Genomic DNA, 26,364 nt, shown 5'->3' with positions numbered 1-26,364 from the left:
GCCATGTTTTCAAAACCGGATCGGACCGGCCGGTTCAACCGGTTCGACCGGGAACCGGTCACTGGTCCGGTTCGGATTGCTCCTAAAAACCGTTTTTACGATCAGAACCGGTCAAAACAGGTCAAAAACCGGTCGAACCGGCTTCGAACCGGTCGAACCGGTCAAAAAACCAGCCCAGAACCGGTTCAACCGGTTTTCCAATTTTTTTTATTTTTTATGAAAAAATATATTTTTAATTTTAAAACCTTAATTTAATATTTTAATATATATATACAACATTATTTGGAATTTGTACTTCATGAAAAATATTATTTTAGTAATATTAGATTTTTTTTAATTAATTAATTAATTTTTAAAAAATATATAACTAAAATTAATATTTTGAATATATTTATATGGTTATTTAGTTTTCAAACTATGATAAATCTATATATTTTTCTATTTATATACATCTTTTAGGTTTTATAATTTTAAAATATATTATTAATTATATTATATTATATAAACGATTTTCCGGTCCGATCGTCCGGTTAAAACGGTCCGACCGGTTGGACCGTTTTTTTAAGATAAACCGGTTTGATCACCGGTCCGGTTATGAAAACATTGGTACCAGGAATGGTTTTCTCCATCTTGATCCCGTTTAGTGCACAATATTTCTTGAACTCAACATCTTCATATTTTCCACCATTGTCAGACCATAAGTACTTCACCTTCAAGTCGTTCTCATTCTCCACCATGACTTTTCACCTCTTAAAGGTCTCATAAATATCAGATTTATTTTTCAAAAAATAAACTCAAACTTTCCTACTCGAATCATCAATAAATGTGACATAATATCGTGATCCGCCAAGGGATGTCACACGAGATGGTCCCCATACATCAGTATGAATCAACTCCAACTTTGTTGTTTTCGGTTCTCTACCGCCTTTCGAAAAGCTCACCATTTTCTGTTTTTCAAGAACACAACTTTCACACAATCTGTGTTCGACAGTTTTTAACTCCGGTAGCTTCCCTTTTGATATCAGCGTCTTCATTCCCTTCTCACTCATATGCCCAAGTCTACAATGCCATATACTTGAGTTGGCTCCAGCATCCACAGCTGCTAACATGTCTCTGCAACTGGAAGTCATATAAAGAGTTCCAGTTTTTGTTCCTCGAGCAACAATCATGGCTCCTTTGCTCACTTTCCAAGAGCCATCACCAAAGGTCACTTTATGGCCTTCGTCATCGAGTTGTCCCACTGAGATCATATTTCGGGTCAACTTTGGTACATGCCTCACTTTGTTGAGTTTCCAGATAGACCCGTTTGACATTTTCAAACTTATATCACCCATACCAGCTATGTCCAAAGGTTTTCCATCTGTCAGGAAAACTTTTCCGTAATTACCAGCAATGTAATTACTGAATACCTCACGATCTCCGGTGGTATGAAATAAAGCTCCCGAATTCATAACCCAAGAATTAACCGGGCTTTCCATGGATAGTACTAAGGCATCATGTACATTCTCAGTAACTATATTTGCATTATTTTTGGGTGATTTGCAGTCCTTTTTCATGTGACCAGTTTCACCACAGCTCCAACACTTCAATTTCTTTTCAAATGTATTTTTGTCTTTTCCAGTTCTTGATTTGGATCTGCCACGCCATCAATTAGAACCTTTTTCGCTGCTCCTGCCTCTGCCTCTGTTCTCGAGATTTAGGACAGATCTCGAAGATGTCCCTTCTCCCGAATCCATCCTGCGAAACTCTTCACCAAGAATTCGATCTCTGACATCATTAAATTGTAATTTTCCTTTGCCAGCAAAATTACTAACCGCTGCCCGCATCGGCTCCCAAACATTTGGTAAAGACGCCAAAAGAATAAGTGCATGGATCTCATATCAAACTTGATTTCCACCTATGTTAGCTGGAAAACAATCGTGTTGAATTCATTGATGTGTGCCGCCACCGAAGCACCTTCCTCCATCTTCAAATTGAATAACTTTTTCATAAGGAACACTTTATTGTTTGCTGATGCCTTCTCGTACATGTCCGACAAAATGGACATCATCTCCTCCGTGGTTTTTGCCTCCGTCACGTTGTCTGCCACATTCTTTGTTAGGGTCAATCGTATTACCCCTAACACCTATCGATTAAGGAGCTCTCACTCATCATCCTCCATATTTTCTGGCTTCATCCCGGATAGAGGTTGATGTAGCTTCTTGATATACAAATAATCTTTAATTTGTAACCGCCAGAACGTGAAATCTGTACCGTCGAACTTATTGATTCCAGGTCCCGATCCGTTATTTCCGGCCATCGCATCTCCTGCCTTAATAAAATTTCAAAAAATCTTTTCTGATGTGAAAAATCAGACAAAACTGCAACCACAGAGCATACTCAAAATTTTAAAAAAAATTTCACCAAGGCTCCCGAACACCGTAACAGCTCTGATACCAGTTGTTATGGATTATACCGAAGTGAACATGATGATAATAGAAATTACGAAATAAAATAATCAACAAGAACACCAAAGATTTACGTGGTTCACCCAATATAGGCTACATCCACGGAGCTGCTGCAAATTTTTATTACCGGAGAAATATTACAAGTGTATACAAAACACTATGTCTCTCCACACCCAAGCCTCGAGTATTATCGAGAAAATAATTTTCTAACTCACACAAGAGATCACCGAAAAAAAAAACTCTTTTTTTCTCTCTTTATTTTCTTCTCTAATGTCAATACAAAAGAGAGGAATGAGATACAATAACTGAAATAAGGGAGTTCTATTTATAGGAGGTCTTCACATTCAGTTTTGATAATCTTCCGATGTGGAATTTTAATATGGGCCTCACCCTTAACAAAATTATCAAGATAGATTTCCGTGGTTCGGCATAAATTTGCCTACGTACACGGGGTAGCCACGTGGACAGTCAGTCTTGTCAATCCTAATCCACAATTCAATATCTGATTTATAGATCGCAAAAGAAAAGGAAGTTTACAAAAGAAAACTTTTACAAAGCTTAAGCAATCTCTTCTATATGTTCTTGAATCCTATCGCTATTCTTCAATCTCTTGGTTTTGATTGAATTCCTTGAATTTTCCTTCTGCGCCTCTCCTTCCAAAAACTGACTTCTCACGAATTCAAGGAGAAAGGTCATTTTATTCCAACGGGCAACGGCTAGCTCATTCATGGACTAAGGCCCCCTTTTTACCCTGAACTTTATTTGGCCTAGGCGTGCAATCGAGTCGAGTATCATGCTATTCGAACTCGAGCTCAACTCGTATTTGACTACTCGAGCTTGATCGAGTAATTATTTTTGTACTCGAACTTGAGCTCGACTATAGTTCGAGTTACTCGAGCTCGAGTTCGAAAAATAAATAAATATAAATAATATATGAATAAATAAATAAATAATATATTATATTTATATATTTATATTATATATATATATATACATATATATGATCGAGTAGCTCGCGAACTACTAGATCACATACAATGAAAGCTCAAGCTCGATGTGTGTTCAAGCTACTCGAGCTCGATCAAATCGAGTTCGAGTCGAATTTTGACCGAGCTACTCGTTAGCGGCTCACGAGTAGTTCGGCTCGTTTGCACCCCTATTTTGGCCCATAACATATTACCATCTTGGTCATAGGGTTTAATATGCTTACAGCCCAACCCAAAACTCTTTCTTACATGCTCGATTATTTGACAGCTTTGAACACACCAATCCAACATTTTTTTGATATAAAATATGCTACGTCATATTTATTAAAATTAACAAGATTAAAAAAAATTTAAAACAAATTCAATAACATAGAATAGTTCATTTAAATAAAATTAAAACAAGACATCCACGTACATATCCAAATCCAACAGCTGTAGCATAACATATAACACATTATATAGCGGGATGTCTTCCGTTGTTCCCGTACCATATCGAATATTATATGTGTTTACATTGATGATATTTTTATATTCTATATATATTATATTATTATTAAAGCAAGACTTGTATAATCTAGAAAAAATACATGAAAGAATAATACTCTGATTATAATTTAGATGTATTGTTTTATCATATAAAGTATTCCATTGTCTCGTGAGTCATATGTCAATTTTGTGCGGATTTTCATGGGTGACCCAAATAAGACATTCGTCACACAAAATTGACTCATGAGATAGTCTCATAGAAGTTTTTGTCTCTCACAAAATATTTACTCGTATTTATATATAATTATTAGAGGAGTATTTTGAAAAGCAAGACAATAATTCCACAAAATATATTGGTGTTTTGGGTAAATCAAGATATTAATAAATTAACATGTCACGTGGTACAAGAAGCATATTTTAGAAAATAAAAAGAAGTCACAATTAATTCACAAATACAAAAGATGTGAGTAAGTAGTAGCACAAATAATCTTCTGTTTTATATAAGCTTAGATTTCAGTAGTCATGTAGAACTTGATTTTCAGCTATAGATTTCAAGAGAATTTTTAGAGAGATTCCGTAAGTCCTCAAAGAATCTTTTATATATGTATCTCAACGTCTGAATTCAAACAGGTCTTTAATTCTCATTAAATGTATCTGTATCAAAAATAGATAATTATTTTTTATCTTGTCATTTGTTTTTTACCAGAAATAATAACATACCCGTATAGAGTAATGGATATCACCATTCTTTGCCATGTGTGCCTGTGCTATATTAATTATTAAACTTTATCCTTATTTCTAGTCATTTCTCGAAAATAAGATGAATTCTCGCACGGTTTCTCTCAAAATTGAAGTTTGAACAGCCGATTTAATCCTTCAATTATTTGTAGAATCGTGTTGCTCTGTTTGACACTTTATTTCGAAGGTAAATTCTTTCGTTTTCCCTATAGTTGGATAAATTGATTAAGGTAGTATATGGAAATAATTGCTACAATTAATTTTATTACAGATACGTACAAACTAGGAAACACGACCGACTAGTACAAGTGTGAAGTGTCCCATGTTATGTTTTTTTTTTTTTTTTTTTTAAATTGAAGTGTCCCATGTTTCGGTTTGTTATTGTTGATCGGTCGGGTTGATGAGATGCTAGCATAAGGGTAGTATTCTATAATATACATCCAAGAGTCTAATTTTAATTTGATTATGTCGGATCCATGTACTTTTATGAGTATCAAATATTCAAATCAATTTTGGACAATTGGTCAATTGGATCTAGCATTAGGGTACTATCTTTATACAATTATACTAGCATGAATTCAACTACCGGTCGTTTGTTAAATATTTTCCTTAATTCTGAATAGGGAATTTTGATTGTAGAATCTGTTAGAATAAGGAACTAAAATGATTACTTGAAGCACCTGTTTTGATCATGAATTTTTCATATTTTAATCAAATCGTAATCAAAATACTTTTCTTAGTCAACTGATGTAGGACTGAGCATTTACTGTTTTACCAAAAACTAGACTTAGTGGTAACGGTGTAACTTAAATCTTGTAAACAATATAACAGTTTAAGCGTCTTGGACTCTTGATTTGATCACTCTCTTAATAAAATTAAACAATTATTACATTCCAACAACCGATTTCCTATAATTGCTCCTTCTAGTAAGAATTAACGGAAAATGTGACACTATTTCATGCTATTAATACAAGGAATTAAATGGATTAGGTGGCTTGACATAGATAATTGAAAATAAAGTAATTTATATATTCTAAATAATTAAATATCATAAAATAGGATTATGAAAAACGTAGTTAAGCATGTTGTGAGTTACTTCTTTGAATTAGGTTAATGAATTCTAAATGAATTGGTAAGGCCGACTAATGAAACGAGTTATTCATATTTTTAATGGAGATATAATTAATTTAAGGGTAATCGCAAAAAGATTTAACAAAAATGTGTAAAACAAATTATTATTGCTATGTTATGAAAGAAATTGATATAACTTTTGACTTTCTAAAATATAATCAGTTCAATTATTTTCAAGTAGATTGAGTTAATGGTTGTGGATCGTGCCCCTCTAGTATCATCATATGTATGTGTTGAGAAGGGAATTGGTGACGCCTTGCTAACGTCATCGTATGAATTATCCCTATATGATAAATATTATGTATTTTTTCTTTGTATTATGAACCTCGGGTTATTTGTTAATATTAACATAAAAATTCTTGTGAGACGGTTTTATGCGTCAATTTCATGAGACAGGTTCTTTATTTGAGTTATTCATGAAAAAATATTATTTTTTATGTCAAAATTATTACTTTTTATTGTAAATATGAGTTGGATTAGTCCGTCTCACGAATAAAAAAAATCAATAAGATCGTCTCAAAAGACACCTATAAACAATATATGAGTATTAAATATTATTAATAAAGAAGCTATTTAAAATAATAATAAGTAAACCAAATTTTTTTAATAAAATATAATATTCCTTCAGTCCCAATTATATTGTTCATGTTTTCTTTTTTGTTTGTCTTAAATATATAGTCATATACTATATTTAGTAATATTTTTTTACACGTCTTTACTAATATACCCCTATTAACTATACTTTGAAAATTGTGCAATCATTTTTTAATACATTAAATAGGGATAAAATAGAAAATCTATATAAAATTTACTTTTCAAATAACTTTTTCTTAATATGTGTGAAAAAGAAAAGATGGCAATATATACGAGAGAGATGGAGTATTAATTTTAACTACCAAATCGAATTCTTAAATATCATTAGTCAAACATAACAGTGGAATTCTAAATACATGGATTCCAAATCTAATTCCAAATTCAAATCTCTTTTTTTTTAAATGTCTCGAACCAAACTCGAATCAGCCCAAAAATAATCAACCCGAACCCAACTAACCCGATCAACCCGAAAATAACCCGAAATCTAATAGTAGAAAATTTAAAGTATACTTACTAAAATAAATAAATAATTGTTTAAAAATCAAAATTTTACAAAATAAATATCAAATGAGAAAATCTATTATTTTAATTAGGGGCGTTCATTCGGGCGGTTTGGCTCGAACCGAACCGAAATTTTGATTTAACCGAAATTTCGGTTCTCCGAAAATCCAAACCGAAAACCGAACCGAATTGAGCGGTTCGGTTCGGTTTTTAATGAAAATTATTTCGGTTTTTCGGTTCGATTTTTCAGTTATTTTAAAAAAACATCGGTTTTTTGAAAAAAAAAAATTTAAACTAATTTTTTTTAAAAAAAAGTAAATATTTTTAGTTATTCGAATAATTTTTTGGAAAAAATTAATGATTAAATCAAATATTTGTGATTTTGTTCTTTCGGCTTTTCCATGAAATTAATTTTTTGAGCACACATTGATGTACATATTAATTGATTAGTAAAGAAATTCAAATTCAAATACCAATACCAATAGCAAAAAAAAAAACGGTTTTCGGTTCGGTTCGTTTAACCGCAGAAAAAAACCAAAAATCCGAAAACCGAACCGAATTATCGGTTTGGTTTTCGGTTCAAACCGAATTTTCGGTTTCGGTTCGGATCGGGCGGTTATCCAAACCGTGAACACCCCTAATTTTAATATACGATTTATTATTTTCAAGCATTACAATATATAAAACGTAGTCAATTTTTTTTAATTCCATATAAAAATAAGAATAACTTGGGTTGACCAAAACCCAACAAACCTGATTATTTTTTCCGAATCAATTTTCTGATCCAATCCGATGTGACTCGAACTCGAAAGTCGAAACCCCCGACTTTAACCCAATATTTTCAAGGTTGGGTTTACTTTTTATCTAAGCCCTTGATTTTTTACTACTCCAAACATAGTGCAAGTGTTCATATAATAGCCCGTCGACTTGTCAATGGTCTTAAGTTCGATTTCCGCTGATAAGCAAGTTTCGAGTCCATGCTCAAATCTTATCAATTGTGCGAGCAATTTCATTACTTTATTGTATGTGTAATTATAATATTAATAAAATATCGTACTTGTACTCTAAAAAAAAAAAAATAGCCCGTCTGACTTTTATTATCTCCCTCGAAACAGGAACATGTGATGATGGTGATGCCCTTGGCCTAACTTCTGCACTTCCCTTTGTCTTCTCTTCAAATCCCCCAAAACATATTCCAAGATTCTTGTTACCTTATCTTTCTTTCCATCAGGATTTATCAAGAACCCGAGTTTCAGAAATGGCGGCCACGTTATGCACATTTCTGGCTCTTTCCTCAGCTTCTAGTCTTTCTGTATCGCCAAAGCTTTGCTCACGAATCAATACCCGTCTTCAGATTTATCGGGAGCTTACCTTTTCTCCGCTAGCTCCTGATTTTAGGCTCCGGGTTCCCCCCACGAGAGGGCTCTTTGCTGTATCATGTTTCAAGAATGATAGCGATGAAAAGCCTTTGAAAAAGGTGAGCTTTATACTTTATGACAATATATATACTGGAAAATTTGCGTTGTGGTGTACTTTTATGGATAGTTTGATTGTGGAAGGAAAGGGTTTAGGATAATTTGTGATGAGCAGGATCATGGCCGCGATTTTTGATTGTGCGATAGATGAGGATTGTGAATTGGAATGAAATCTTGTGCTCCGGTTTTGTGCTATGTTTCATGCTATTCTGGTATAATAACAGTTAATAAAGATTAAATATTTACTCAATCAAACAATGAAAATCAGGGGAAGCTTGTACTAATACCATAGTGGAGCATTGGAATCCTCCGCCATTCAGTTCGATGATTCACTTGTTTTGTAAGTGAACACTGGCTTTAGATGTGAGTTGTGGTAGTAAAATGCACTGTTGTGGCTGGAGGCAAAGTGTCTCTTTAAGTGAGGAGAATTCCATGAACATGGTGGTAGCCACTCTTAATCTTCAATTTAGGTAGAAAATACGGGCTTTAAGCAGTAACTAATCTGTTTCAGTACCGAATGTATAGACTGTTTTGATTGCCAATCTCTGTAACACCATATCAATATCTATTCTCTATAATTTTGATTCTATCGATCAGTTGTTATGATGGGTTTGTTGTGTTTTCACAGGAGAGTGGATTGAATTGGCAAATATTGAAACAATGGGATGTACCATGGAACTGGCAGACGATATCTCTCACCTCCCTCGCATGTGGATTGAGGTGAATGTACTGGCTATTACGCCTAGAGTATCATCATTCTAACCACAATTAGTATTGTACACAATCCTGATATTTCTTGGTATCGCAAATGATAATCTTTGTTACTACTTGTTTGAATGAGAGTACTACTTAATCTATGGAAATACGGTAAGTTTCAGAATGTTTTTTTTAAAAAAAAAACATAGTTTCAGAATGTTATAAGATTACAGCAAAGTGTGAATATTTTGGCGCGGCAGACTAAATATTCCTCAGACAGTTTTGTTTTGACAGGACTCATTGAGGCAGCCACAATACCATTTTCGGGAATCAAAATTGAAGAGTTAAGTTTGGATGAGAAGGCGGAAATTTTGTTTGTGGATCAAACGTACGTTTATACTTAAGATTTATTTGTTTGGGTTTTTTGTTATTCATTATTTATGTACCGCTATTGATCTTCCCCATTGATTCTGACTTTTCCCTCTCTATATATGGTAGCATCGCGACTGCTGTAGTTCTTGGAGTTCTATTTAGCCTCACTAAGTCATACAATCCCCTTCCGGATGAAATCTATCGTTACGGTAATGGACACATGACACGTATGGTTTATGATAGTAATCTATCTTTATTGCTAAATTTCAATGACTTCGGGAGAAGTTGCATGGAAAATGGAAATGTCTCTGCAATCAATTATTAAAATTGAATGTTAAAGAGTTTAGATAGGCCTAGTATTTATTTGACTCTTTTTTGTTGGGAATAGCCCATAGAGTATATTACTTAGAACAGATATCAAAATATCTGAGTGAAGTTGTGACCACTTCATGTTTCAGATTTGAAAGAACCTTTCAATCTTAAGAAAGGTTGGTTGTTATGGGCTGGGATTGGTCTTGGTGGCGCCATAGCCGCTATAGCCTTGACAGGAGTTGCAGTATCTTTTTTCAGTGGTGAGACTCCTCCAAGAGAGGTTAGTATATAAGCACTGTCTGCTCTTTAGCACTCGTCTTATGCTGAAATGCTGCACGTAATAAGAAAGAAAAGTATTAGTTTTTAGGTGATTTTCTCGGCCATCATTTGTCCTAATATAGACTAAAAATTTAAACTCTAAATGGTTCATTTATTGGCAACGATTCAACTTTACTGCTGTTACCAAACAAGGGCCTTTTCAATCTCTTAAAAATGGAACCAAGTTGTTACCCGATCTTTAATTAAGTACTTAATCCTCAATTTATTATTGACTGAATAGGTGGAATTCATTTTGTTTTAGTTGTTTTACAAACTACTCTCTTCCTTTCATATCACCTTCTGTGCAATATTTAAAATTACTCTCCTTTGATATAGACTGATGCTCTCATTCGCTTGCTTCCGTTGATTGGATCTTCGACCATCAGGTATTGATCTGAAAAATGTTCCAATCTTCTTATGTCATGTTCTCGAAATCCCTTGTGATTTGGTTCTTCTTAACCATGAGATAATTTTGAGCATGTGAGAAGGGAAACTAATAGTTTTATATTATTAATGTAGCACTGCCTGCTTGGTGGGTATTACTGGTGTACTGGCTCCCATTCTTGAGGAGACGGTCTTTCGAGGGTTCTTTATGGTGTCGTTGACCAAGTGGTATGGCTCCTAACGTGTCAACACTCCTAAAAATTACTTAAATGGGACTGTTATATGGCAAAATTTGCTCATTAGTTTTTACCAGGCCTTCCTTCTTTTCCTGCAGGGTGCCAACGCCCCTTGCTGTTCTTATCAGTGCTTCGGTATTTGCAGTTGCGCATCTAACTCCTGGAGAATTTCCTCAGCTCTTTGTTCTTGGTATATATTCCTCATCCCTATCATCAAGCAATAATCTAAACTCCTCACATGATGCGGATTTAATACTTTTTCCTGAATTTATGCCAATCTTTCGCCGAAAAATTTTCATTTGGCTAGTCATTTAGCGTGTTAATTATTTTGTGGAAAGTACCTTGATTGACCTCATGACGTGGAAAAAACAAGGTAAAGGTGGCTTTGGATGAACAAGGCAGTGGACTGGATTAGATATAAAGAACTCTTCTATGTTACATTCTTGAACTACAGTTGAATTTGGATTAAGCCCCTTGTATACTTATCTAGGAACCGCTCTGGGATTCTCATACGCTCAAACGCGCAACCTTCTAACACCAATCACGATCCACGCCTTTTGGAATTCTGGGGTCATCTTGCTTCTCACCTTTCTCCAGGTAATTCTTTTTAACGACAAACATTAAGCTTGTTATACGCTTGCTTCATCGCCTTAATGGATAATAATGTTTAGTCGCTTTTGACTGAGATATACCTTTTGGGATTGCTGTAGCTCCAAGGATACGATATCAAGGAATTGTTACAATCATACTGATACAGATATGCCATGGCGCAGCATGCGCATCCGCTGTATTAAACCAATTTTGGTATTACTCTTCTAGAACCTGAGAGATGTATATGTGTTCATACTTTGCTACAGAGGTGCTCTTTATACTGTATACATACCTTCTGAACTAATTTTTGGGGTGGTGCATATGAACAGAAGAATTTCGTGTTCCAGATTTAATTCTTTTCACACTTATTTGGATAATCTGACTTTTTTTTAACAAAATTAAGTATGTGATAAATTCATCCATTAAATTTATTTTTTTTCAATCCGAATCCCTCCACCCAAATGTAAATTTAGTCCTTTGTTCAATCTATATAATGTATAATCATGTGAATAATTCTTCTCCATTAAATTTTGAATCTGAATTGTTATTTTGTTATGTTTTGCTTTATAAAGAATAAAGGTGTTTTCTTATTAAATTAAAAAAAATAAAAGTAAAGGTGTTTTGGATTTTTATTTTAAACAAAAAAAATTGGTGTATTTTAGAAATCAAATTTTTAAACGAGTTTGAACCATCTGACGCGATCATCAAACATCTCATTTGACACATATCCGACAAATATTTACAAAATATCAATCTATTCAAGGACAATACTAATTGGCATGATATGTTGTTGGATTTGTTCTTTTTTTAAGTGGTTAAAGTTCAAATTGTGTCTTATTTTGTAAATTAAGGTTTTCTTATTTTCATCTGTGGTTTTTTAGCACTATTTCATCATAATCCTGACATGGATATCTAAATTATTGACATGACAACATAAATTTCTGATAGATTCACTTCAACACTCAGGTGAAATAACATTTTTAAAAAAAACATTGTATGGACAAAGATCCTAACTTTGACTACAATAAGTGGTAAGAAACTAAAATAAACAAAGAGAACCATTTTAACGGTATTTATCATTTAATTAATTTAGGGTATGCTTATTATCTTCTTAACTGAAGAAATGTAGAGAAACTTTTGCCACAAGAATTAATCATGTAAATTAAATATTGCTTCATTGTTGAGTTCTAGATTTAAGGGGTTGGTGTAGTTGTATGGAATTCGAACTTCTAAGACGGCCGTACAACATCCAACTATCCAAGATATTTTTCTTGAAAATCAACATATCAAAGTGTAAATTTTACATGATGCAACCAAAGACTGGGCTCGTAAACATTGTGACACATGGCGAACGATAAATTTCCTAGCCTGAAGGCTTCAGAAAACGCCATTAATGATGCTTATTCTTCCTTTAGATATGTCAAACTTGCATTCTTTATGATTTCGATTCGGATTTGTAATCTTGGTCACGGAGAAGGGATAGAGCATATTCTAACAAAAATTGGCAGACGAGACTCAAAAAGTAAGAAAGGCCCAAGACTAGAATTACATCAAAGAAATCAACCGAGTTCAGGTGAAATAGAGAAAATCACAAAATCTTTTGAATTTTCGACAAACTGAAGAAAAAAACAAGTCACTCTTCAAGAATTCAAAGAAAATATAGATATTAGTTGAGCTGTAATGCCTCACAATACAATTCCATGATTCCTTGAGCGATTGTAATCCAAAACTAGTCCAGACTCTGTCCGGCACTTTAACTCTTCGCAGCAAGCTTGTCCTTGGCTTTTTGTATCTTCAAAACTTTCTTCACGATCTTTTGTTCTTCCACCAAGAAAGCTCTAATGATCCTATATTAATGCAAGGATTGGTGTTAGTATTTATTAGAAACAAACCTGGAAACCAAGCTGAATTCTTTTTTAAAAAAAACGAACCTTTCCCGGACAGCACTACCAGACAACACACCACCATATGGACGGTTGACAGTCCTCCGGTTTCGGGGTAATCTAGACCGCTTGTACTCCGCAGGTCTTAAATGTGGAATCTGCAATATGACAAATAACATCGTACATATTGATCAGCAAATTTTAGTACAAGAAAGCTAAGGACAAAAAGTACAGGATTTATAAAATGAAAACCCAATAGTGATAACAACTAATTTTCAAGATACTCATAATGAGATCATAAGACAATGCTAACCACCACAGTTTCACAAGACATAATACCATTACGTCTATTTGAAGCTGCAAGAAAAAGTAACTTCACATTCTACCCTAACCAATGGAGTACAGTACAACACAGCATAAATGCCAAGGATTCTTCACAATCAAGTTTCTCTAAATATCACATTCCAATAGGCCTGTTGTCATCAACATAAACATGAGAGTATTCACAACCACAGTAACGTAGTGAATGAATAGCCCTTGTCACATTCATTAAAAGCCCAAATACAACTTACCTAAGCTCAAAACTCTACAAGGTTCAGCGCATGTGTCCCCAAAGCTCAGATTTTTTATGAAGAGAGTCCCTTAAACAGGAAGTCCCAACATTTGTGTGCATTAAAGGTTCAAGATGAAATGAAAGAAAATAGTCATTTAGTCTTCGCTTATAGATTCACGAATATTATATGTTATAGGTAATTAATAGTTATACTTTCTGATTCTACACTATTACTCGTAAGGATGCATCACTCCAAATACAACTTACCTAAGCTCCAAACTCTACAAGGTTCGGCGCATGTGTCCCCAAAACTCAGATTTTTTATGAAGAGAGTCCCTTAACCAGGAAGTCCCAACATTTGTGTGCATTAAAGGTTCAAGATGAAATGAAAGAAAATAGTCATTTAGTCTTCCCTCATAGACTCACGAATATTATATTTTATAGGTAATTAATAGTTTTACTTTCTGATTCTACACTAAGGATGCATCACTCCGTTCTTTGATCCATCAGTGGGCATTCCACTACTAATAACTATGGTCTAAGTGTACTCAAATGCCATTGAAATTCAAGTATAAACAGAGTTATCCTGAATAGCATTAAGTGCTCGTTTCTGTTCCATTCTCTCAAATTGAGAAATAAGCATAAGAGGACATCATGAGATGTGCATTCCCCTGAATCCACCAACACTTTCAACAACACCACACAATGACTCGTGGAACAATCAAACAGCCAACACAAAAGGGTATTCAGATCTTCCAGCTGATACAAACCGCATACGAACTCATAAAAATCTCAGAAAGACTCACTCTTTCTCAAAGAAACATTAAAGAAATCTAAATCCCAAAAAAATGAAGCTCACAACAGATGGAACAAAACAATCAATTCAATTTATTAAAAAACGTCGATTCACAGAGATTAGTGGGAAAAAAAGAGAATACCCCTTGGATTCTTTTCCCAGTAACAGGACACTTAGGGCCACTCGCCCTCTTCTTAGTCGTCTGGTACACTAGCTTCCCACCTGTATTCACACAAACCACAAAAAAATCCATCAACATAACAAGAAACCGACCAAAAACACAACGAATTCTGAAATAAATCAGACTCGTAGGGGCAAAAAAAATCAAGTCCATCAAATCACTACAAAATCACTCCTCATAGCTCAAGGTTTCAAAATTACCGGGGGTTTTCACGACACGGTGTTGATTGGACTTGGTGGCATAGCTGTGCCGCTTCCTGTAGGTCAGCCGCTGCACCATTTTCACCTTTCTCGCGGATTACGGGACTCCGAGGCGAAGGGGTAGTCTTTCAGCAAGTAAGGCTATTTAAATGGAGGGGCTTGGATTGAAACCCTAGCATGTATGGCTGAGATCTTCTTTTTTTCTTTGGGTATACATACACGGCTGGGATTTGGAAAGGAGTTGGGCTCGATAAACTTAAGTTTCATATCAAGGATGTGGGCTAAAGACAATATGGATTAAGCTATTTATAATTTAACCCAATACTTTTTCGGCCTATTTCGTGAAATAAACAACATTTTTGGCCCATTTAGTATTTGGGCCTTCTTTAGGATTATAAACACGACATCATTATATTCGACGGAAGCGTAATGACAACAATTTGTTTTCCGATTTAACAGTTAACACTATGGATTACAAATCTCCATAATCGCATGAATTCTATGGGTGTCACTATTCACTAACGCAATTTTTTTTAATTTAAATGATCCATCGATTTCAATCTAATCATAAAATTCAACTGACTATATTTGACATAGCTTATAAACTCTTAAAAATAGCTTAAGAGCTCTATTTAAATTTATTTGACAATTTTAAATCTAGAATTTATAAGTTGTTTTTAATAAATTTAGTCAAACATCCTCCAAATCAAAAAAAAAATTGTCCTATCAAGTTGTTGTAAATTGTTTAAATTCTTCGAATATTTCATTTCATTAATTGAAATAACCAATATCGTTTTCTGAAAAATAAAATGGTTAATAGAAAGGTCATGATCAGATAATTTTACGGGTTAATTTTGTCAGACAGATCTTTTATTTAACTTAATCCATAAAAAAAATATTGATGTTTATGTCAAAAATACTAATTATAAATATGAGTCTGATCGATATGTCTCACAAGAGACAGATTCTTAATCTTTTTATCAAAATATATAAATAATGAATAGGTCTCTTGTGACACGGTTTCACAGATCTTTATCTGTGAGACGTGTCGAATATATCCATATTTAAAAATATATAATACTTTTGGCTAAAAAAAATTATGTTCTTTCATGTGTGACCCAAATAAGATATATGTCTTACAAAATTGACATATGAGATCACCATCTCACAAAAATTTATATGATAACTAGTAATATTTGTATAAATTTGATATTTTGAATCATGCAACAACCTAAGTCCCACTTTCAATTTCTCTTTAATCACGACAATTATGAAGTCAATGTAAAGTTTCAAAGTTTAAGAAAATTCTAAAAAATACTAATGCTAATAATAGTCAATGAACGTTTGACCTGTTCTATGTTGACTAATTTCAGTGTTGAACAATTTGTTGACAACTAAAATCCATTTAGACAGCTAACAGCTTTTAATTTAGTAGTTGACAATTTAAGGTAAAAATTAAGTAGAAAATATTATTAACCGTCTTTAACAAATGGAAAAGAACTAGATTTTACAAACTCAATCCCACCCAATGAGTGCTTGCATAAAATACTAGTTTCTGTTGCAATCATAAACTCTCTTCTTCTTCTTTTTTTTTTTTGGATTTGATTTTCAATCATTAGACATTTAATCAATTATGAAGGATCGCAATTAAATAATTTATATTTTGCCGTAAGTCTAAACTATATTATAAAATGAAACTAATAAAAAATATTTCTCAAAAGGTCATTCCATTCCCCCCAATGACAGGTGTCTAATGACTGGTAAATATAATATAGAAGGCATGGATTAATGGTTGCCACAACAAATGGATGAACACGACATGACTTATTCAAACAATTGATCGTTCGAGTAAACTTCATTGGATGTGATGTATATGTTGGAGTATGTGGCGCATATCTGATCAAAAGAGGAAAGTTGGTTACCTTAAATGTGTTAGTGGTATTTAGATATTTATTCGCACTCGTATATTTGGTTAAATCATGTAAATTATGCGTTTTTTTTATATATGTTTCTTATGTTGTTACATTTATCAATCAAAAAATCATTGTACGATCTCAACGATATATTAAATTAGTGTCTTATTAGTTATTCATCTTCAAATGCTGATAATTAATAATGATGTAACTATTAAAATCTTTTAAAACTTATAAAGTAGCTCAACAATTCATTCTCGTTGCTCTTGAGGCAAGATCAACTATTGTTCTTGATCTTTCTAATAATTGAATCAAGATAGAATGAGATTGAATATTAATCATTTTACCAAAAATAATATATGATCATGCATGGGCGGATTTATATATATTAAGTCAAGTCTTATCAAGTATACATATTAATAAGTTAGTTGAATAAGATTAACAACTAGGAATGCAGGGCACTTGATTTGTATGTTCGAGGTACGTGGTTTGATAGTTTTCATTTCCATTTTCAAATTCTTATCTTATTTGTCTCTGTTGGGATTAGTGGGTTAATCGGTTCATCTGCCATCTATTTCAATTGGACCAATTTCAATATTTATTATTGGACTCAACTTGAGTCTTTATTGAGGTCATGAGTCATGACTAAACTTTTGTTTTTATTTTTATGATTATTATTAAATATGGGCATCTCCCTTGAAATCAAATTAAACCTAAATTTTAACATTTTACTTCACTTTTTTTCAAGATATCTAAAAATAGTAAAAAGAAATACTTTATCGACTTTAAATTAAAATTTCAAAATAAAATTTCAAAAAAAATGGAAAAAATAAATTGTGGTTTTATTAAGTTAAAACTTGTTTTCTATAGCTCGTTGCTAGCGACGGATCCCTGTGAACCCAAAAAACTTTAAAACCTAATTGTTATGTAAACAAAGTGTTTTTTCTAGTATATATATGTATATATATTGAAATTTTTAATATACATATATATATATATTAACATTTTAATATATATTTATTATTAGTGAGATCCCTCGCTTTTACACATAGGCTCAAGGTTTACCGTTTATGTCATCTACTTCTCATTTTTTTCCTCTTCGTATTTATTACACCCAAATAGGAAGTCATAGGAAACTAAACATACCACAAGTGTGAAGAGAGGAATATCGAACTCCACTATAAATAGATAATCTTGAGCATCGTCGCACACCGTCGTCACTTAGTACGTGACCTCTCAAACCAAAAATCTATATACAATGGATCGGATAACTGTACAATAATGTTTTGAATTATACCAACCAGAAATCATTAAATGTTGTATTTTATTAACTATAAAAAAATTGTTAAGTTACATATTGAAGTTACATTATTTACTATCCTATTTGTACATGTTGACCAAAATTTTAATTCTATATAGACCAAAGATCGGTGAATATAAACTTGTATTCATATAATGATAGATATCCAATTAATACGTTAAGCAATATATATATATATATATATATATATATATATATATATGTATGTATATATATATATATATGTATGTATATATATATATATGTATGTATGATAAGTGAGATTTGGAATGATGTTACGCCAGCTAATTAATTTTTCGCTTCAATTCTTGGCACCATAGCAACCAACCAAAAAGTGGCGATTGGCTTTAATTGCCTTAAAAGTTTAGATTCTATTAAATTATAGAATTTAAAATTTTTCAATGGGGTCGTCTAAAATTTTGATTTTGTTTCCAGAGAAAACCCAAAATATTGCGACCGCTTTCGACAAAAGAAAGTTCAAATTAGCGGAACAAAAATTAAAATATACAAATTATATGAAAATGAGAACACATGTCGATCTCTAGGTTCCATTATTTGATTTGAATCCTTCCTGAAAATGATAAATTTCTTTCTTGTACAACTAATTAGTGTACAGTTTACGATAAAGACGTACAATTTCAAAATAAAAACAATTTCAAAATAAAAATACATTTTTTCATGTAACTTATATGTTTTTTTTATATTTTATTATTAATGATCAATTGTAATTTTAGTTTATGATCGTTTTGCATTGTTCAATTTTAATATTAATATTTTTTGATTGCGCTAATATAGTATCGAAAAAATGCGACAAGTCATCACACACACACACATACATATATATATATATATCACACACACACACACTATATATATATATATATGTGTGTGGGCGCGCTAATATTAGTGGACTCGAGCTATATATGAATCGACCAGTGGAGAGCAATAAAAGTTTTTATTTTGATCCTAATGGCCACCAGCTAACATTGAACCCCATTGAGCCAAGTGGAAATGACATTTCAGAAGTATGAACTATATAATATGTACGAAGGATTGATCTAACCATTTTTTATCTGAGTCTAATTTTTAAAGACCTTTAAATCATAACGTTATGTTCATTTTTTTTTCATTTTAGAATATTTTTTTTAATTAAATCCATACGTTAAAATTAATATAAAAAATTAAAAAATATGCGATATTAAAATATTTATAATATAATTGAATAACAATATCAAAAATGTCCAAAAACTATTTATATTATAATTGAATAACAATATCAAACATGTCCAAATGACCATTAAAACTACTCATCTTACCGTTTTAGAGCCAAAAAAATAATCAACTATATATAATCAAGTTGTTGAATAATTTATTTCTCGACTGATAACATAGCAAATCCATTTAATCTATCTAGTCACGTTGTTGATCGGATAAAAAGTTTTTTTTTTTTTCGAAAAAGATCAGTTAAAATTTTTGATGAGTTTGAACTTTGAAAAACTTCGTTCTATGCTTGATACTATAACTTAGATAGTCCCAAGACCATCAAGAAGATCTTATAAACAATGTGAAATTTGAGAAACATCAATCAATTTTTTTCAAATAAATAATTCACAATAATCAAACAACATGCAAAACTGTATTGCCTATATTGTTATTGAAGAAATAAGAAGCGAAACGAGGGCTTTAAGAAAAAACAAATGAGGTTTGGGTATTCTCTGTTCTGCATGTGAGCCATCTGTAATGAAGAAGACGATGTGAGAGTTTTTTTTTTTTTTTTTTTCGTTTTTTTACTTTGTTTGTGGTCTTGTGATATGTAGGGAAAAAATGTTTATTTTTTTAAAATTATGGGATATATAAGAGTAGATCTTTTGTAATGTGAGATAAGTCAACTCTACTTATATTTACAATAAAAAATAATATTTTTGTCATAAAAAATAATATTGTTTATGGGTGACCGAAATAGAAAACTCAAATTACAAAATTGACCTGTAAGACTGCTCACAAGAATTTTTGCAAAAAAAAATGATATCATGAGTTGGATGGCTGTCTAGTATGTTAATAGACACGAACATGTATATATATATATATATGATATCATGTTTTATATTATAAAATATATTAATCGGAAGACAAAATTTCCGACAAAGTTTGATCGAACAAACTGCAGCTGAGAATTAATTGTAAACATCCAATTTTGAACAACTAAGAATGGATAAAGTCATAAGCATTAATTAATAGTAATTATAATCTCTACTCATATTTACAATAAAAAATAATATTTTTGTCATAGAAAATAATATTATTTATGGGTGACCGAAATAAAAAACTCGTATCACAAAATTAACCTGTGAGACCGTCTCATAAGAGTTTATGCAAAAAAAAATGGTATCATGAGTTGGATGGCTGACTCTGTAGCTAGTATGTTAATAGACACGAACATGTATATATATATATATGATATCATGTTATATATTATAAAATAGATTTATCGGAAGACAAAATTTCCCACAAAGTTTGATCGAACAAACTGCAGCTGAGAATTAATTGTAAACATCCAATTTTGAACAACTAAGAATGGATAAAGTCATAAGCATTAATTAATAATAATAATTATAATCTCGATTCATATTTACAATAAAGAATAATATTTTTATCATAAAAAATAATATTTTTTATGGGTAACCGAAATAAGAAACTCATATCACAAAATTGACATATAAAACCGTCTCATTAGAGTTTTTGAAGAAAAAAAATGGTATCATGAATGGATGGCTGACTCTCTAGTATGTTAATAGACACAAACATGTGTATGTATATATATATATATATATATATATATAACATGATATCATATATATATATATATATATATATATATATATGATATCATGTTATATATTATAAAATAGATTAATCGGAAGACAAAATTTCCCACAAAGTTTGATCGAACAAACTGCAGCTGAGAATTAATTGTAAACATCCAATTTTGAACAACTAGGAATGGACAAAGTCATAAGCATTAATTAATAGTAATTATAATCACGGCCAGATTCTAAGACTTTCACATGTGAACCCTAAAAGGTGAATCCTCAAATCTGAAACTCTACACATGTCTATCTCTTGGTAGTTATATAACAAATTAATAATAAACTAACAAAAATATCAAAACTAATTATACTAAAATAATAGATCACAATAAATAAATTAAAAAAAGAGAGAGATATTTTTTCCTGCCAGCCAAAAGCTTAAGCAATATTTTAAAAAGATGTCAGAGATATGCAATAATGTCAACAAGTCGCATAAACGTAACATATAGGACATATCAATAATAATAAGCATTCCAAAAAAAAATATTAACTAAATAAAATTTTCCATATAATTTTGAAAAAAATAAAATACGGCGAAAAGAAAGTAAAAATTGTATCTATATCTATACAGTCTAAATGGCAAAAATTTTCCCTCAAACACTATATTCTTTGTCTTGTTATTTGTATATATTTTTTTTCATTTCTGGTCTTATTATGTTAAATTTTCGTTTTTATAGTCATCTAACTTGGACATTGTTTTCATTTTCATCATTTAATTTGTATTTTTTTATTTTCGATATTTTTATGATCGATAAAAAAGATTAAAAAAAATAAAACTAACTATAAGTTAAATGACAAAAAATGCAAACAATATACAAATTACAGGAACTAAAAATAAAAATTCATCGTAACAGGACAAAAAATGAAAAAACATACAGGTTACAAAACTGAAAATAAAAATTCGTTAATCGGATCAAAAGTAAAAAAAAATATAAATAATAAGACAAAAAATATATTTCTCCCTAATTTTAACATATAAATTGTTTATTTTTTTCATTTTACTCTGAACGCATTTTCATTCTAGTTTAATTTTAATTATGTTAATAATATTTAATGTCACATTAGCACCTGTCAATGTCACATTCATTTCGTCTAATATCATTTCAATATTTCGACAAAAGTTGGACTAAATAATAAATATATAAAAAGTTATAATCAAAATTAAACTTTGAATAACCATCGAAAATCCAATTTTGGAGTCGTTTTAAGGTGGTGCTTGAGAAAATTTTAAGAAATATTTTTCAACTTTTTTTTTGTGAGAAGTATTTTTTAAAATCTCTATCAAATTATGACAAAATAAAATATTATTATTTTTTTATTTTTCAATGTTCAATGAGTGATATCCAACAAACCACACAATCCAACTAAACCATAAAGGACAAAGATTTGGCACTTTTTGCAACCACAGACTAGAGATCAACTTCTCACATTCAAGATTAATTTTTTATAAAAAGGCTAAAACAAAACACTCGAATTAATAATTATAATTAGATTATGAATGTGAGTTCCACATATATTAAAAATAAAAATTATTTTTAAGTACCCCTTAATCAGCCTAATTAATCATTATCAATATGATCAGGGAGACGAAGCTGAATTATTAGAAACATGAAAACGAACTCCACCACCATTAATCTCATTCTGAAAATGACCGCCATTGATGTTTTCTTCGTTTTCTTTGTTGATTTTATTCTCCGAGATTATCACCATTTCGCCATTGATGTTGTTAGCTCCTCCGCCGCCGCCGTCCATTTTCTTCTTGCCGGAGGTGCTCTTGTTGTTGTGCATCCAGACCTTGAGCACCCCCTTCGCCACCCCGATCCCGCGGCAGAACTCTTCCACCGCCGCCCGATCGCATCCCTGCATTTTCCAGCCCAGATTCTCCGAGAAGGCTTGCATTTTCTCCTTCTGCTCGTGGCTGAATTTCGTCCTGAACCGCTTTCTCCGAGCCGGGTTCCCGGCAATCGGAGTCACCGGCGCCGCCTGGTGCGCCTGCTCCTCCGCCGCCACCGCGGAGCTGAGGGTCATCAGCATGTGGGGTGCGAGCTGGGAGTACGGCTGCTGCGGGGGTGGTGGGGAGGGTGAGAGGGAGGACCTCCGCGGAGGGGGAGGGTGCCGGAAGTCGAGGAACGGAGGGGTGCTGACGTTGGTGGGGGAGGCTTCCGCCGGGTCGCGGCGGTGGAAGTTCCGGTGGCAGCCGCAGGCGGCGCAGGTGAGTGATGTGGGGTCGGCTTTGGTGGAGGACGGGGAGAGCATGAACTCGCCGCAGCCGTCCACCGCGTGGCCGCCCAAGGTGGCTGCATGGTTCTTCATGCATTCTTTGTACGTCACGGCCACCGGCAGCTGCGGCGGCGGCGGGCGGTGGTGCAGCTTCTTGACCGCGCCGTTGGCGGCGGGCTGAATTTGCGTGGGCGGTGGTGGGGTTTCGTTTCCAGAATCAGCAGAGCTAGTGGATGGGGTGGAGGTCAAATCCAAGTCCATAGATTTTTTTTTTTTCAAGAAAATTAAGCAACAAATCTTGGAATTAGGGTTCTTAAAGATGAAAGCTTGGAATAGAGGGCACTGAAAATGGTGGAACTTGTCCTATTTAGGGATTTGAAATTTGGGATTATATGCGAATTTAAGGATTTGCTTTTGGATGGGGGATTACTATTATCTCACCTACAATTATATATTCCACTTCTTTTCTTTCATTTAACTTTAATCATATCACACATTAGTGTGATAGTATATAGATACATATATGTAACTTATAAGAGGGTGAGATACACGCGATGCGTATGATATGTAAAAATGTAGCGCGTAGAACATACGTTGCACGAAGCGATTTTTATATGTTTTTCGTTCCGAACAAAAGTGGTTTTTCTTTAAATTTAAATTGAAATTATCGATTCTTGAAATTGAATTCGAATGAAAAAAATAGATTTGAGATAAATGCATATTATGAAATCGAGTAATTAAAGCCGATTCGTGTAATTATTATAAGATCTTCACCATCAGACTAAAAACTCGATCCATGTGAAATATATTTCGTATCACTAATACATTTTATTCGAAAATTTAATTAATACATACAAACCTATATATTTTTTTAAAAAATTAATATTTATACATGCATCATGTGTAAACGGATACAAATGTATATAATGAATGTGTAAATGTACATAAATCAGATGATTAAATGTAAAGTAAATTGAAGGAAGATTTAGTTGAAAGAAGTGAAGAGGGTGGGTAAAAAAAAAAAAAAAGGAGAAAAGGGTCTTTTTTTCAAAATAATGTCAACAACTTTGGTCATGGAAAATTAAAGGGGACATTAAATGGGGTTGTTGTCATAAAACCAAGAAATATAAAAAGACAGATCTGTAATAAATTTATTTCCCATGAGGGGCACATGCGTCTTTTCACCTATTTTAAGCGTACACGTGGCAATAATTTAAATTGCGTAGTTGTGTGTATGTATAACAGTTATATAATGATAATTAATCATAAAATTTTGATCTGATATAAATAAATAAATAAAATTATACTTTCGAAAAAGATTTCTAGCTTCTTATCTTGTAGCATCCTTCTAGTTGGGACTATTTTTAAATTTGACTACCCTATAATATAATGATATCTTTTGAATATTTATCTCATATAAAATGTATGATTTGATATTTAATATCAATTATTAGAAAAGGTTCTATATAAATATAATATTATATATATGAGTGCTATATGCACGGGGTGACATGCTTATGCGATTGATTTTTTTTAGTTCGCATATTTTTATATAATTTAAAAAATATTTGCACGGAAAAATGATTTATTATTATTTATTTATTAAAAAATATGACGCAAGAATCCGTAGTCACTATTTTTTGATGTGCATTGGGTAAACCCTCGAACTAAGATAATAACCTGCAAACTAATTGGGTAAACTGCACTAAACAAGCCCTGTAAGATATGCTAGTTCAAGAAGGCGTTGACAGAGAGAATCTAACTCCTGAGATCTGGCCAAGTGCTCACGTGATTATTTATTTATATATTTTTTATGGTGTGAGAATCCGTAGAAGCTACCTTTCGATGCGCACTGGATAAACTCCCGGACTAATGCAATATCCTACAAACTCAGCTAGCATTTTATCACAATATTTTCTTGCTTAAGAATCGAAGTGCCTATTAATGTTTCTCACCCAGGGGTGAGCACTTTACCAGTAGTCATTGTGTTTGATTCTTCCTATCATTATTTTTTTGAACTATTCTGTCACACAATGCTTGTCCAGTGCGATTTATTTGACTACCGTGGTTTGTAAACTATTGTCTTAGTCCGAAAGTTTACCTAATGTGCATCGAACGATAGTGGCTGCGGTCCACTTAATAATAATAATAATAATAATAATAATAATAATAATAATAATAATAATAATAGGAATGACAGCGGGTCGGGTTGAGGGCGGGTTTGGGCAAACCCGAGACCCGCCCCGCCTCCCCTTGGACCCGACCCACCCCGCCCCGTGAACCCGGCTAGTCCAATCCGGGTTGGACCCGTTGGATCCGCCAAATTTTATATAATTTAAATTTTATTAAATAAAAAATTTAAATAAGTTAAAAAATTAATTAAAAAAATCATTAAATTTATTTTTTAAATTTATATTAACAATATTTAGAACAAAAAATATTCTCACAAGTTAAAATGTATTATTTTTTATTTAATTAATAATTAAAAACTAAAGAAATTTTATAATAAAATATTTTTATATTAAAAATATCATGATATATTAAAATTATTTCAACCCAAAAATATTATAAACTCAAATTATGAATAAAGTATTGATTATTTAATATAAAAATATAATTATATATTATTAATATCCAAACCCGCCCCGGACCCGCATATGGACCCGCTTGGCCGGGTCTAGACCCGCCCCGCCAGGCCGAGTTCGATGCGGGGTCGGGTTTAGACCCGACTCATTGTCATCCCTAAATAATAATAATAGTAGTAGTAGCAGCTTGATTATGATTGATTTTTATCTATAGAGTAAATCGGGGTATATCGGCCTCACCCAGAATTAGTTCATTGAAGCTGCGACCTGGTTACAAAAACAAAGAAAAATTGCATATATCACCCTTGTGAAATCCTGTGTTAGCTAATAACCCCCTATGAAAATTTTTTAAGCTAATAACCCCCTGTGATTCTAGATTTGTAGCATACACACCCTTTTCAGCTAAAAAATATCGAAAATACCCCTACATAAAATAAATGATAAATTAAATATTTCATAAAAGTCAAAGACATTTTCGTCATTTTTTAGCCAGAAGGAGTGTGTGTGCTACAAATCTAGAATCACAAGGGGTTATTAGTTTAAAATTTTTTCACAGAGGGTTATTAGCTAACACGAGA

General features: G+C 32.4%; 3 protein-coding genes across 4 annotated transcripts; 1 reads left to right on the top strand and 2 right to left on the bottom strand.

Moving 5' to 3' along the window:
* The first annotated feature begins 7,986 nt into the window (after nucleotides 1-7,986).
* Nucleotides 7,987-11,620, top strand: LOC140882872 (uncharacterized). 2 transcript variants are annotated; one of them, XM_073289103.1, is made up of 10 exons: nucleotides 7,987-8,360; nucleotides 8,987-9,078; nucleotides 9,335-9,442; nucleotides 9,553-9,635; nucleotides 9,885-10,018; nucleotides 10,393-10,442; nucleotides 10,576-10,668; nucleotides 10,775-10,866; nucleotides 11,167-11,273; nucleotides 11,387-11,620. In XM_073289103.1, exons 1-10 carry the CDS (start codon nucleotides 8,142-8,144, stop codon nucleotides 11,426-11,428), a joined length of 1,020 nt encoding a protein of 339 aa, XP_073145204.1. In that variant the 5' UTR covers nucleotides 7,987-8,141; the 3' UTR covers nucleotides 11,429-11,620. The 2 variants fall into 2 exon arrangements, with proteins under 2 accessions (XP_073145204.1, XP_073145205.1); XM_073289104.1 differs by lacking the exons at nucleotides 7,987-8,360; nucleotides 8,987-9,078 and adding an exon at nucleotides 9,180-9,225 and having other exon boundaries at nucleotides 9,331-9,442.
* A 1,170-nt stretch (nucleotides 11,621-12,790) lies between these two features.
* On the bottom strand, nucleotides 12,791-15,031 carry LOC140882743 (large ribosomal subunit protein eL34-like). Its single transcript, XM_073288923.1, has 4 exons — nucleotides 14,881-15,031; nucleotides 14,642-14,721; nucleotides 13,199-13,308; nucleotides 12,791-13,114 (listed from the first exon to the last, which is right to left on the bottom strand). Exons 1-4 carry the CDS (start codon nucleotides 14,957-14,959, stop codon nucleotides 13,021-13,023), a joined length of 363 nt encoding a protein of 120 aa, XP_073145024.1. The 5' UTR covers nucleotides 14,960-15,031; the 3' UTR covers nucleotides 12,791-13,020.
* A 7,424-nt stretch (nucleotides 15,032-22,455) lies between these two features.
* On the bottom strand, nucleotides 22,456-23,769 carry LOC140883967 (zinc-finger homeodomain protein 11-like). The gene has a single exon (XM_073290598.1). The coding sequence runs from the start codon at nucleotides 23,460-23,462 to the stop codon at nucleotides 22,560-22,562; it is 903 nt and encodes a 300-aa protein (XP_073146699.1). The 5' UTR covers nucleotides 23,463-23,769; the 3' UTR covers nucleotides 22,456-22,559.
* Between the last annotated feature and the right edge of the window lie 2,595 nt (nucleotides 23,770-26,364).

Source organism: Henckelia pumila, chromosome 2, assembly GCF_033568475.1.
Source record: "Henckelia pumila isolate YLH828 chromosome 2, ASM3356847v2, whole genome shotgun sequence".
NCBI lineage: Eukaryota > Viridiplantae > Streptophyta > Magnoliopsida > Lamiales > Gesneriaceae > Henckelia > Henckelia pumila.
This window is presented reverse-complemented; position numbering and strand designations above follow the sequence as displayed.

What these genes read in the sequence shown, in the direction of transcription:
- LOC140882872 (XM_073289103.1), top strand. Translation starts at nt 8,142, where the DNA reads ATGGCGGCCACGTTATGCACATTTCTGGCTCTTTCCTCAGCTTCTAGT. An exon ending in ATTTTGTTTGTGGATCAAAC is followed by an intron (nt 9,443 to 9,552) that starts GTACGTTTATAC and finishes TATATATGGTAG; the next exon opens with CATCGCGACTGCTGTAGTTC. An exon ending in TCCTCAGCTCTTTGTTCTTG is followed by an intron (nt 10,867 to 11,166) that starts GTATATATTCCT and finishes ATACTTATCTAG; the next exon opens with GAACCGCTCTGGGATTCTCA.
- LOC140882743 (XM_073288923.1), bottom strand. Translation starts at nt 14,959, where the DNA reads ATGGTGCAGCGGCTGACCTACAGGAAGCGGCACAGCTATGCCACCAAG. An exon ending in CCGTGTCGTGAAAACCCCCG is followed by an intron (nt 14,722 to 14,880) that starts GTAATTTTGAAA and finishes GTGTGAATACAG; the next exon opens with GTGGGAAGCTAGTGTACCAG. An exon ending in GGTAGTGCTGTCCGGGAAAG is followed by an intron (nt 13,115 to 13,198) that starts GTTCGTTTTTTT and finishes GCATTAATATAG; the next exon opens with GATCATTAGAGCTTTCTTGG.
- LOC140883967 (XM_073290598.1), bottom strand. Translation starts at nt 23,462, where the DNA reads ATGGACTTGGATTTGACCTCCACCCCATCCACTAGCTCTGCTGATTCT.